Source organism: Ischnura elegans, chromosome 2 (assembly GCF_921293095.1).
Source record: "Ischnura elegans chromosome 2, ioIscEleg1.1, whole genome shotgun sequence".
NCBI lineage: Eukaryota > Metazoa > Arthropoda > Insecta > Odonata > Coenagrionidae > Ischnura > Ischnura elegans.
This window is the reverse complement of record NC_060247.1, coordinates 76,013,178-76,026,588: the sequence shown is the minus strand read 5'-3', so window position 1 is coordinate 76,026,588 and position 13,411 is coordinate 76,013,178. Positions and strand designations below refer to the sequence as shown.

The 13,411-nt window shown below is 39.1% G+C and overlaps 1 protein-coding gene across 1 annotated transcript in view; it reads right to left on the bottom strand.

Annotated features, from left to right (window-relative positions):
• Positions 1–1,774: 1,774 nt before the first annotated feature.
• The window catches only part of LOC124153989 (protein son of sevenless-like), a 41,909-nt gene continuing 30,272 nt past the window's right edge, over positions 1,775–13,411 (bottom strand). Inside the window, exons 18-25 of the mRNA XM_046527450.1 lie at positions 12,940–13,122; positions 11,733–11,850; positions 11,441–11,610; positions 11,243–11,359; positions 9,664–10,096; positions 8,370–8,590; positions 7,049–7,550; positions 1,775–4,989 (exon numbers count right to left, since the gene is read on the bottom strand). Of these exons, the coding sequence (XP_046383406.1) occupies positions 4,706–4,989; positions 7,049–7,550; positions 8,370–8,590; positions 9,664–10,096; positions 11,243–11,359; positions 11,441–11,610; positions 11,733–11,850; positions 12,940–13,122 (2,028 nt within the window). The 3' untranslated portion in view covers positions 1,775–4,705. The remainder of the gene's footprint in view (positions 4,990–7,048; positions 7,551–8,369; positions 8,591–9,663; positions 10,097–11,242; positions 11,360–11,440; positions 11,611–11,732; positions 11,851–12,939; positions 13,123–13,411) is intronic.

Below are 13,411 nucleotides of genomic sequence, written 5' to 3'. Positions count from 1 at the left end.
ACCCCTTCATGTCACTTGCAAATAAAATGAGTACTTTCCAACTGGCACGAGGATTAGAGCCCTGTCACTCAAATGATCCCCAACACAAACTTGAATCCCTTCTCAGATGAACACCCCCATATGAGGCACTTTCCCATGTCAAAATTATTAGAACGGATGAGCTGCGGTTCACAGTTGGTCCTCCAATAGTTTGAAGAAAATCCCTCAGTCTTCTATTAAATATTGATTATATAAAAAAATCACTTAACTGTTTGAAAATATTTTCTCGGGTTTTCTTCCGGGTTACTATCCTGCCCGGTGGCGTAACTAGCAATATGCTTAGAAGACTGCGGGGCGACCCCCCTCCATCAGGCAATCCAGAAAAATTTTTGAAAAATGATAAACCTGGAAATAAATTTTACATCATTTTGTGACTTCAAATTTAACTTTAAGCAGATGCACCTATTATATCTCAGAACTAGACGACAGTTTTAAATAATATTTTTATTTCTTTGAGGCTTTGGGGGGGATCTATCCCCTCATTCCCCCCTATAGTTACGCCTCTGATCCTGCCACTATCTTCAGGTCAGAGGTGGTCCACAAGCCAACTGACACAGAAGAAAACCCTGAGAAAATGCAGAGACAAAAGCATCACAGTGGTAATTTTCATTCTAATATTTTGAAAATATTTCATCTCTAGGTATTTCCACAAAGTAAATACGTGTAACACTGGAAAAATGCATGTATATAGTTTTTAATTTATTGCAACATCCCTAAGCAGTCCTCTTCATACCTAGCACACGTCGCAGCATGACCCCAAAATTGATGACTAAAACTCCCAAGACACAGAGAACTCTTATCCCCACCTCCTAAAATAATTTGAATAAAATCAGACTCCATAAAATTGCATAATTAAAAAGGTAACATTACATTCCCACAAACTGGATAATCATCAACTTAGATTGAGAGTTTAATTACTTCAGCATGGTAATCTTAGTAGTAAATATCCTTCAGTAAGGAATCAATATAAAAGAAATCACCCACTTTCAAGATGCCATTGCAGTTTCAATCGATATCATCCTAGATATGAGACTAAAGCTACAGATAGATTACTTAGAGGCAGTGGTGGATACAGAGAGAGGCTATCCAATTTTCACTAAATAAAGGGGTAATTTTGTTCAAACCCCCATTTCTGCGGGGAGGTTGCCCCTCAGGACCCCCTCCTACTTCCCCCATCTATATCTCAGATCTGCCACTGCTAACAGATAAAGACTTTCAGTCGCTCAAGAACACACAACATATTAATGCTTAACTAAACAAACCTCAGTTAACAAAACTAATTTGATGAGTAGTTTTCCGCAGTGTTATCTAGATGATGTCTCCGTGCTTCTGGGTTTCACCGCGTGGATTTTCTTTTGCGACGACAGCTTCTCTGGCATTCCAACCGGCATCATCAGGTCAATGTCGAGATTCAATTTTTGGTGACTTATATAGTACATTCTTGGTGCCAATTTTTTCATTGGTCCACCTCCTTTTTTCTCGTGGGATCCAGCATGAAAAAATTGGCGCCAACAATGCACTATATAAGTCACCAAAAATTAAATCCCGACATCGACCTGAAGATGCTGGTTGGAATACCAGAGAAGCTGTTGTCGCAAAAGAAAATCCACCCGGGAAAACCCAGAAGCATGGAGACATCAACAAAACTAATTACATATAAACATGTTTTTGGGTGAGCAAATGTGGTTCAATGAATTAAAGATTAATGGGCCAGTTAGAAAAACAAACAAAAAAATTTCTGATTAAATCCTTTATCTCATTTACAATACTCTGCAGTTGATGCATACATTCAATCACTCTTCAGTATTTTTATTTCAACAACGTCGAAATATTTACAGATGGGTACGCTCCCTTTTTTTTAAACACTGAACATAAAAAACAATATACATACAAAACATTCATCTGTCAGCAAAGTTCTCTCATTTTACATTTAACACGCATACACGCAGGCACACAAAACAGGCACACATACAACATGGTTCCACTTTGAACATGTTTCGGGGTTTCTCTCAATTCTCCCATGGAGATTATGCACAGCCTATCCTCCCACAGAGCCACCCATTAACGGTGGGTACCATCATATAAAAGTTATTCCAATGTGGCAGTCCACTTTTAATATATATATATATCATTTATATATTCATTTATATATTCATATTTATATATAAATACAGAGCCTCCAAGAAAGATGAACGGGATTTTTTTGTACGCAGAGATTATAAATATTTACACTTGCATTCCATACACAAGACTATGGATGGAAAAAATACAATATATCTTAAAAGGAACTAACTTTTCTCATCAAAAGAAGGCACACTGCAAATATCTTCATGGAATTGCAAACTTTTCGCTCGGAGAGATTTCACCCTGAGAGCAAAAGCCATGAAAGCTGTTCAAAGGTGTCTTGAATTCCTAGTCATCAAAAAAAGTGCAAACAGAACAAGGGCCATAAACTAATGGGCAAGTTTTGCAGCATCATGAATTTTCTTTTCCATTTCATAAAAGTGAGGTTGACCACAAACACTTGACCCAATCTTACTTAAACTGACAAACTCTTTACTGAATGCGACCAGCATGGTCTTGTAAATGACCCCTTTCACAGCCCTCTTAAAAGCTAATGGACCAAATGCATGCCTACCTTCCAGGAACAATTGGATGTAGCTAATTTATTTCATGTTCCCATCCAGAACAAGAAATAAGAAATTTATGCATCGACCTGTGAGTCAAATGCTTAGCAGTGGCCCTAGGGCCACTTTAAACCCTGTAATGTACTGGCACAAGTCTGTCGTAAATGCCTGAATGAGGAACTCACATTGAGAATACAATTTGATACGAGGAACAAGCAAAATATTTCTTGCCCATGAACTTTTTTCATTAATATTCAACCATTTCCTATTTACAGTTCAATATTTTCCTAAGAGCAAAGGCCGGGCCAATTTATGACTGACAATATTATTCAAGAAATCATACTCCACAAGAATGAACGAAATGTCATACCACAAATACAAAATAGTTGAGAGCCCCAACATCAATATTCTGTAATTTGTGCAAATGACAAAGAATTAATAAAAAAAAGAAATAGAATACATTTGAAAAATAAGAATTAAGATACCTGTGCGACTGACAAGATTTGCACAAAAAATCCCAAAACATCTCTCTTGGATATCTCATATTTAGCCTCACACGCACACAACAATTTGTCCATACATACATATATACACATGTATAGTTTTGTATATTCATATATATATCTGCAATTATTTATCAAAGTAGGCATATATACATTAATGTATATCATTCGGGTATGAAATAGAAACTTTCTTGGCTATGCATCTGAAATTATATACAACAATGCACAGCTGGGGTCTTGATCAGAGAATGCAACTACTCGCGTGACTTCATTATCATTCAACTCTCTTCTCTTTCAATCACAATGACACCCCAAGTTACATGAACCGATCAAATAAAAGAATATAAAAATACAATTCATCAAAGAAAATAAGTCACCAAACTCAAAAAATGAAGAGGTCACTGAGGACAATGCTTCAAAAAACAGTCTCCACCTCATGCCACACAGTAATGTAACATCATTTTCCTGAAGGAGTATTTCATCAGCATTTGAACTTGATATGATGATATAAACCACCAAAGAGGCTAGAGGCATCCACAGGCCTTGTCTTATCAAAATATATGCGTGGCAAACATGAAATATTTAGTGACTTATAATTAAGTACAAATTGTGAATACATTTGTGCACAGGAAGCAAGAAGCTTAAAAAAAAAAATTCTTGCCCCTAAAATGAGCAGGAAACTCAGAAGGGTATCTCACCACAAGAAAAATAATCATTTTATAGCTGTTCCATTCAAACTTATAAAGACATCATAGTTTCTCAATTGAATTGAAATGCCCAATTTTAATCTTCCACAAGATTTAAGGCGAGGGAGATTACAATGTATAAAAATATTTGAAGTAAGAAAAAAATTGGGAGTCCTAGAATAAGATGAAGTACAGATACAAAAAAAGACATTGGAAATGGCAAGGGTAGATTTCACAGCCATAGATTTCTAAGGAGAAACTTGGTATCTACAGCAAAACAAATATAGGCAATTAGATTCCCTAAAGATTCTTAGCTCCACGTCTTCAAATAGTCACACTAAAACTGCTGGGGAAAATTAATCAGTTTGTCATAGTAAATACTAACATGAAAAACTACCACCAGGTAACTAGCCCTTGCAAACTAATAGATGATCACCACCAGATATTCCTGGACACTGAGGCCATAGTTATTACAAAATCAACTAGTTAAAAATTTTATCGTGAGTTCACCTGTTAGGGAAACCTGGAAAATATTCACAGGTAAAAAACCACCAACGGCAACTATTGATTCAAAAAGTTGTGTGTGGCATGAACGAGATGAATGAGCACCATCGAATCCAACCAAGAGAAAGAACATATAAAAGGAGAAAGAGAGTTGCATTCACTGTTGAAGACCCCCAGACAACTGCTCACATGTACGAAACAAAATCCTCTCCTGCTTTTGTACAACATTGCAACTAAAAAGGTGACTCAGGTCCCATATCAAAATGCAGTCCTATGGAGGAGGAGGAGAAGGAAGAGCTAGGTAGGTTGGCCAAGAAGGAGGACGTTACAATTTCCTCCACGGAGCCTACCCAGCCACGTTGCCCCCTCCATCGCGGTCAAACCTAAATATCGGCCCATGGCTCGGCTTTGGCGGGAGTTGTGGCACTGCCGAGGGCACGCAGCTCCCACCTCGGGCCGCTTCGGTGGGGGAGATGGGAGGCTGCTGCTGGAACGATAGCCCCATGAGACGTGGGGAGTGCGGGGAGTCGGGGTGCGGCCTCGACGAGGGAAACGACAGAGGAGGGGGGATACCGCGTGCCCCCACACGACCCTCCAGCATTGAGTGGAGATTCCCCCTTCCTATGTGACCTGCAGGACATCACAAGAAAGAAAACCACGGATTTAATAACAAACCCACATTACCTAGATATTTCTTGTTTGAAGCTCTCGTGGGTCATTGTAGTTGTTGGTGATGTTTTTTCGAGTGTGCCCTACGTACTCATTCAGTTTTTGCCCAAAGTTTCATGGCTGTTGCTGGTCACTTTCTCTTAAGGAACAAGGATAGTCTTTCTGTGGAGGGTATTTACATGGAACATCGGGCAAAAACTGAATAAGTATGTGGGGCACACCCGAAAAAACATCACCAACAATTACTAAGATAAGCGTGCCTGAGATAGCCTGCACCGACATGAGTACCAATATGGCACTGCACTAGCTATTGTCTGACCATTCAGAATTATTACTTTGCTCATTAAACTTAAATCAAACAGTCAGCGAATCAGTGAAAGCCTTTGATGTTGTTTGGGCGAGGTACCATACAAAGCAAATGTGACAACTTTTGTTGACATCAGATGGTAGAGTCAACATTATATAATTTCCTTACTTTACCAAGAAAACAATTATGTTTTGCAAAATATAGATTATGAATATTTATGTACAATGGTACTGACAAGCAACTTTGTATACTTACTTTGCCTTTATCTGATTGCTGACATTTTGTATAGTATTCACACTTAGATAATGCAGACGCATGTATTTCAGGTAGCATTACTGATTACATCAACAAGTACCCCACTTATTTTACTCTAATTATAAGTTGATTATTTTTTTATTTACACTAGAAATTACTCGAATTTCATTAATGCACACTTTGAGAACAAACCACCCCACAATGAGCTGAAGGGCCAACAGATATCTCCTGTGACTGAAGACCCTGTGCAACCCAGGACCTTATTGGTTGTAGGTTTCAATGCTCAAGTGCCAACTTATCACAGTCAGACCATACCCTAAATTTCTTTGACTTGACTCTAACTGACACAAAAAAATCCTTAACCGCAAAACTCTTCCATTTATTTTCTGAATATTGTGCTCTGATTCTCAATCTATTTTTCTGTGGTTCTTTTTAAATGGAATAGTAGGTAATGAAATAATATTTTGTAGTTTTTTAATCACAATGAAATAAAAATGAAATTGTAATGAACATTGAAATAAAAAGTTATTACTATTTCATATTGTTCACGAAAGAATTATCTTCACATAAGAACATAGAGAACACAGATATTGCTACTCATATAAAATCATTTCATTCCTTTCAATGCATCATATTTCATTAAATATGAAATCTTTATGTAGGCTATGGATGTTTTAACATCGTTAAACTTTCAAAATATTTACACTGTTCCCCTAAATAGAGGCAAAATTATGAAAATCTAATGACAAGCTAAACTTCTCATTGCCTCATTTGGCATCGGAAGTTCATGACAAGCTAGACTTGTCATTTCAGCACAAGGGGTTAAAGACAACTTACTGCAACACTTTCTAAACACAGACTGCAGGAACGTTTTTAAACGTTTTGTTTTTCTGAGATGGCCAGGGGAAGTTCAGCCGCATTAGCGATCCCTACAGTGAGGGAAAGTGTACTTGGGCTCTGTCAGGGTAGTAATAAAAATTTTAGGAAACTAAAGAAGGTAGTTGAGCAATGGTCAAACGTTTTGGAGCATTTTTCCGCAGTCAGCTTACAAAACGCCTGAGAAAATTCCCGCAGTCTAAGGGTTGGTGACCATGTATGACATTAACACATTCAATGCGGGCCCGTTTGTCATTTAAGTCGTCAAAATCGGCCGTAAAAATAGGAAAGAAAAATAGAGGGAGGTTACCGTGCCATAACTTCCGTTCAAACACTGCTTTTTACAAACGGTGCACACGGTTCGAAAGAGGGAAGCTTAATGAAGGCCATACACACGATCGGAAGACTTGGAAGTGGATATTAGCCACATACAGAAGCGAAGAATGGGTTCATGGCCCAACCGGCAGAGCACGTCAATTGACGTGCTCCGTATCTCAGCTTGGATGGGTGCACGGCAATTGACGAACTCCGCACTGAATGTTTAATGGCAAAAAAAAAAACATTTCTACCCTTTAAACTCACCAGAATGGGCAGGGGATGGGGCTGGCGCACGACTTGCAACATGCCCCCTGTCGCTCTCCCTCTCCATGCTCGCCCGGCTCCTGATGAAGGGGCGGATACCTTGAGTCCGACCCTCAAGAGAAGACTCGGATGCCGAGGAGTAGTGGCTCGACGAGTCGCTGCCCCACCGTGCATGGAACTGGTGCATGCCGCTACTCCCCTGCAGGGGTGAATGGGGCGGGTGGCCACGGGATGGCGTGGGGGGAGGAGGGATGGGTGGGGGAGGGTTGGGATGCGAGCGAGGGGCTGCGATGGGGGATGGCCTTGCCGAATGGCCGTTGGGCCCGAGGCCAGGCGACGGGATGAGGGACGGGGACGATGATGTCGAGTTCCCCCCTCCCGCCACTGGGTGCGGAGGGGGTGGGGGGGATGGGTGGTGAAGAAGGTCCCGACGTGGAGGCAGGGGGGGAGGGGGCGATGGCTCCCGAGGGGGGAGAGTTGGAGCGTCAGGTGCTTGCCTTGTCTGCAATGGAAAGAAGAGAATTGTGACGTCGGGATCCCTCAAATAATGTAAACTTCCTTGAAATCCCAATTTGGCGTGTTGCCCCTGTTTATTACAAGTCTTCTCTCTAAAAAGTTTATTCTTAACAATCCCTTGTTTTTGTCAACAGCACAGAGTAACTTTCTTTTAAACAAACAATAAACAATCTAAAGCATCGACTTAGCAAAACACACATTAATATACAAATTAATACAATTAAAAACAAACAAAAAAAAAAATTAAATATACAAATTTGAATAAAATAAATTATAAATAGAGTTGGACAATGCATGACTTTGCAGAACGGCCACAAAAAAGAGAGAGCTCATCTGAAAAAATCTCAATTTCTAAATCACAAATACCGTATTTCTACGAATATAGTCCCCCTCTGATTATAGTCTCCCCCCTTAATTTTGAGCCTTCAGTTTCGGGAAAAGTTAAAAAAAATGTGTTTTAATATTGTTCCCCCTTTACTTTTACCACAGGCATTTCTGGAAAAAAGGGGGGGTATATTCAGACATATACGGTATGTCAACTTGGGAAAGAAACACTCCAATGGCCGTAACAACTCCTTGTTACGGCCATTGGAGTTTTTCTTTCCCAAGTTGACCTTGAGGCCGTAGAGCTCACCTTTTTATCTATATACGGTATGTATCCTCTTTCTTTTGCGTCCGATTAATTTTTTATAAAGATCATAGAAAACATCGATGAAGTGTAGAACCCATATAAGCCACAACACGGATAAACTACAGCTGGATAATTGGGAGTCTGCTGTAATTTAATACTAATGGATTCACTTACTTGGGGAGATCCTTCGCTGACAGAGCCCTCCCTCCTCCTTGACCGTGGTGGGAGTGGGGGAGGGGGATTCTGAGTTTGCGTGGCAGCCGCAGGGGAACCAGGCAAGGGTGCCATGGATGGTACAGATCCCCCAGGGTACTCGTAAAGGGGAGGGGGAGGAGCAGCACCAGGGGGAGAGGCCGGAGGAGCACCTGGTCCCGGAGAATGATTCCCTACAGTCACTGAAATTAAAAGGGGGACAAGGATTAGTTTCTCAAGTTCAAACAAAGATGAAGAGCAATGCATCCCATCTCACTGAGATCAAAGGATTAAATAATTGCATACTTTTTTCCCAAAAATATGCACTCATTAGATAGAAACCAACGCCTAATCTTCAACTGATCAGCAGCTGAAGAAATTGGGATTTAGGGATGTAAAGAATCATTTGCTGAGGGATTTAATTATTTCCTAAGAGAAGAATAAATTTCCCCCCACACGTCAGACATGCCAGATGATCATAATTCGTAAATGATTATTAAACTGAAAGAACATTGTCAGTGAAAACACAGGCAACTACAATTCTTAGGAGGTAACAAACAGCACTCAATTTATTAAGTAGTCTACATGAAATTCTCAGGATAGTAACCCATTAATTTTTAAAAAATTCTGTCATTAATGATGAATTTGTACTTTCTGTATACCTCACAGCAATCTACATTCATTTGCAAACAGTCAATTCCAAGGAAAAATGTATCCACAGCTTCATTTAGGGTGATATTTTCTAATTATGCAGACATTTCTGCAGAAAACTTGCCCATCATTTTCATGGCTACTGCAACAGAATACACACAGCAGAGAGTATGTACCAGAAAATTATAGACGAGTCATATGTCGAAACATCAGCACCATTAGAAAAAAATCTCCTAGTGCAGAGAAGTCACCCGTCAATTCTATATTTTATTGTCTAGGGCACAACTTCTTGGTATCAACTTAACATAGTGAAATATATAAAAACTTAAATTCCACGTAAACTTAATACTGAACAACCTGAAAGATTTCCACATGGCACGTCATCATCTGGTACATATGCATCAATGACAGAGAATTCTCTGAGCATGCATTCCCAGAAGAATATGCATTTTCTGTCTTCGATGCACTACTACAAGATGGAGACGTGCCACGTCAAAACCTAGGTCGTGCAGAATTTAATTTATGTGGAATTACAAAGTTTTTTTACTTTATACAGTCAATACTTCATACAGTCAGTTTTTAGAACAATTTTTAGAGTACCTATAATTCAAAACCAGATACTCACTAGGACCAATCAGGATCGGAGCAAACACACTGAAACTAGACGTGGAGGAGAGCAGTGAGCAGGCGGTTTGAGAGGGGGCCTGTGACGACGGGATGGCTCGGCTCAATGTGTTGGAGGCCATCGACATCATGCTAATCCTAGGCCTCGTCCTCTGCTCATTCTCGGGCACAGACGGAAGTACCGGAGGTGATGCTGTACCAGAGTGGGGAGGGGTGGTTGGGGGAGCCTGCCGTGACACTGGTGTCCTCGGTGTCGTTTGCCTCTCTCCCGAGTCATCCGAGGTCCTGTCGTCAAAAGCCCGGGGGGATGGCAGCAGCCTCTGATCATTGGACTGAGACGCTGGCGGGAGTGGACCAGGATGAGGCAGACGATTTGCCAAGGACCTAGCCTTCACTCCAGGGGATTTCAAGTTCAAATCGGGCCATTTCCTGGGCTGTAAAAATCGATACACATGTCCAAATGTTAGTAAAAGACATCAATACACAGGAATCTACCTTGGGCTAAGCTGAGTGGTGGTACACTGAAATGCCAATGACTGTCCTACAAGTTGAACAGAGATCAAATCCATCCTAATTCAGCAACAAAGAAAAAAAACGTTTTTTTTTGCAAGTAGACAGAAAAACAGTAACAGTTGAGAACTAATAGCAAACCGAATTACGTTAAAAAATTAGGAAGCCTGAAGCCACTCAGAAAGGCAGTTAGAAATACACAGTTTAAATACAGTATCTCCTTCAAAACTGTGCTCAATCCCCAATCCAACGTGGTAGTAGTTCAAATATTCCTACTCGATGGATTTTAAGAAATAGAAATAAAGGGCATGCAAAGAGATGGAAAGACAATTTAGAGTTGTAGCAGTCTCTCCACTATAATAAAAAAAATTTTTACACCATGCAATAGTGTAAAAAAAATTTTCACAATAGTAAGAGTTCTTAATGTATGTCTGCCTCCTGAATTAAAAAAAAATTATACTCATTGTATCACCCACAGTTTTGGTGCAAATGTTGCCAATATTGACAAGTTGATATCATACAGGTAGGTCATTTGCACCTAAATGGCAAATATGTAGCAGACAATCAAGGCAGAAAAATTCAAGTATAATTCCTGGTTTTCTAGAGAAATTTTACAAAATTCCGGGTTCATCTTATATGATTACTGCAATAGATTAGTACTTTAAAACACCCAAAATGACTTCAATAATTTTAAATGATATTATATTTATGTATTTAAAAGGGCAAGAGATATGTTAGTTAGAATACATTGTATTTAAAATATAAATTTATTCAATGCAAGCCAAGAGTGATGATTTGACCCCTTTAGTATATGTTGACGTCACCTGGCATTCTATTCTTCATGTTTTTAAATCTTACTCCAGACAAGAGTGCTAGACATTTCAATTCTACAGTCTTGTCTGACATTCCACGCTTGGGTGCAGCTGAAAAAATTCTACTAACAAGGAGAGACCAAGTACCTTGCTCAGTCTTTTTCAATGCTGTATTTTTAATGGCATTCGGAATGGCGAACATGTAACAACAAAAAGTAACACCAAAAGTAACAACAAAAAATGACAAAATCCACTCACAAATCGAGGAGGTTGCCGACATCCCCTAGGTTCAACCTGCAGTGATCTGCTATACAAGTAGTTCCCAATATCAGCATCTTTAAGATCATCAAATGGACAGAGATTCTCCAGGAAATGCTGTAATAAATAAGATTAATGAATACAAAAGCAAATCGCATTAAGTTAAAGAGACTTGGAAAGCCAAAAAAGAATAGTTACCCGTATCCGTGGCTCAGTTGAGAGACAGTAGGGCTGATTCTGATACTGCTGTATTTCACCAGTGATCTCAGCAACTTTTCTCCTCTTGCTAAAGTTGATTAATTCGGGTGCATTAGGTAAGAAATCTGGGTTCCCTTCCTCGATATGCAGAATGTTGGTCAGGTACATTCCTACAAAAATTCAGATATTACCCAATCATTGAAGCGAATCCAAAAGACCAAAGGTGACAACACATTCAACCACGTAAAAACATAAATTGTAAGCAGATTTAAAAGAAACTTATTTTACTAACCAAAAAAAGGAACACAAGGTGGATTGATAGACCGAAGCTTCTCCTGATACTTTCTGAAATGGTCATTGTTAAGCTCTCTGGCCTCTTCCAATGCTTTCTCCAGGCGAGTGTTGATGGCCTATATATGCAAAGAAAAGAAGCTCATTACTGAATGTATCTACAAATTTCTACTTCTCTCAAATTCAACAATAAATCACACAATCACCAATAAACCAATTGACTATTCAATACCATTTTCATTGTTCCATTAATAATTTGCACTATTCTATTAAAAAACAAGTTGTTTGAGGTGGGGTAGAGTATGAAAATGTATGAGGGTAGGAAAGGAGGAATATTAGAGTGCTTGGAAGAACTACAGTGCAACCTCGATATAACGACACCCCACTGTACACTAATAAACACTCGCTATAGCGAATTGTCGCTTTACCGGAGGTGGAGCAAATAATAGCCAATATACCTGTTGCGAACAGATATACAGGAACAGGAGTGGTGCGGCGACAGATAAACATCTATCCGATAAACGTAAGCATAAATCCAGACGAAAGGCGATGTTTTTTTGCATCACTAAATTTCCTTACTCAAATAACGACTGACTATTCAAACAATTTATAAGCACCGCACTGAATAAAAATCGTGCAAAGCATTGTTTCGTCAATCATTATATTTATCGAACGACAGTTTACCACATAAATTTAAGACTGAGCACTCCATTCACTTCATTTCTAACAGATCGCTAGCAATTACAGAGGTTAAGGAGTCTTGATGAAAGTCTTCCGGCGGTGAAACCCTCGCTATGGCGAGAGCCAACGCCGAAAGGGTCTCGTAAAAACGAATTTTTTAACACGCTTATTATAGGGTCAATTGACGGTGCATCGGCTATCTCTCGTTATAGCGGGGGTGTTGCTATAGCCCGTACTCGCTTTAACGAGATTCCACTGTACGTAGGGAAGTGATAGGTGAATAACCCAATGAATGGTAGATCAAATGACAGATATTATCGATAGATTCAAAAATAAACTTTGTTACATTTTCAAGAAGTGAACTGGCGAACCCTTAGTTAAATATTCCCGGATCCACCATACTTCTCCATCAATACCACTTTATAAGATAATCAAATTGAATTGCAATTTTATAAAATTAGCTTCAAACAGACCTCAATAAAAGCCAAGTTAAAGCTGAAGTTCTACACAATTAGCTTCAAACTTACCTGGAATGTAAACTTAAGACGAAAGACAGATGCAGACCCCATAGCACTCACTACTGCCAATACCCCATTGAAATTATTCAACTCTTGTAGCACCATCATTATCTCAATACTTCTCGATACAATAGCAACCCTTTCTTCAAAATTTTCTGCTTCAACTATTGTCTTTTCAAGCCACCGTGTAAACTACAATGAAAATGGGAAATATATTAATCATTTATTAGGAGACAATCACTTTCATACAAAGGCATACATATGATTTACCCATGGACTTAGTTACACATGTTTTTATAGTAAATGATTACTACTCATATTGACAATAATTTCTAAATTACACAAATGCATTTTCTAGATATACATGTCGATACAAAATATAGTGATGATTCATCAAATAATATGATTATTGCATAGTGAAATAAAGGTTGCCACTATTTTTTGGATTCACTTCCCAATCATTCCCTACGCTTAAAATTTT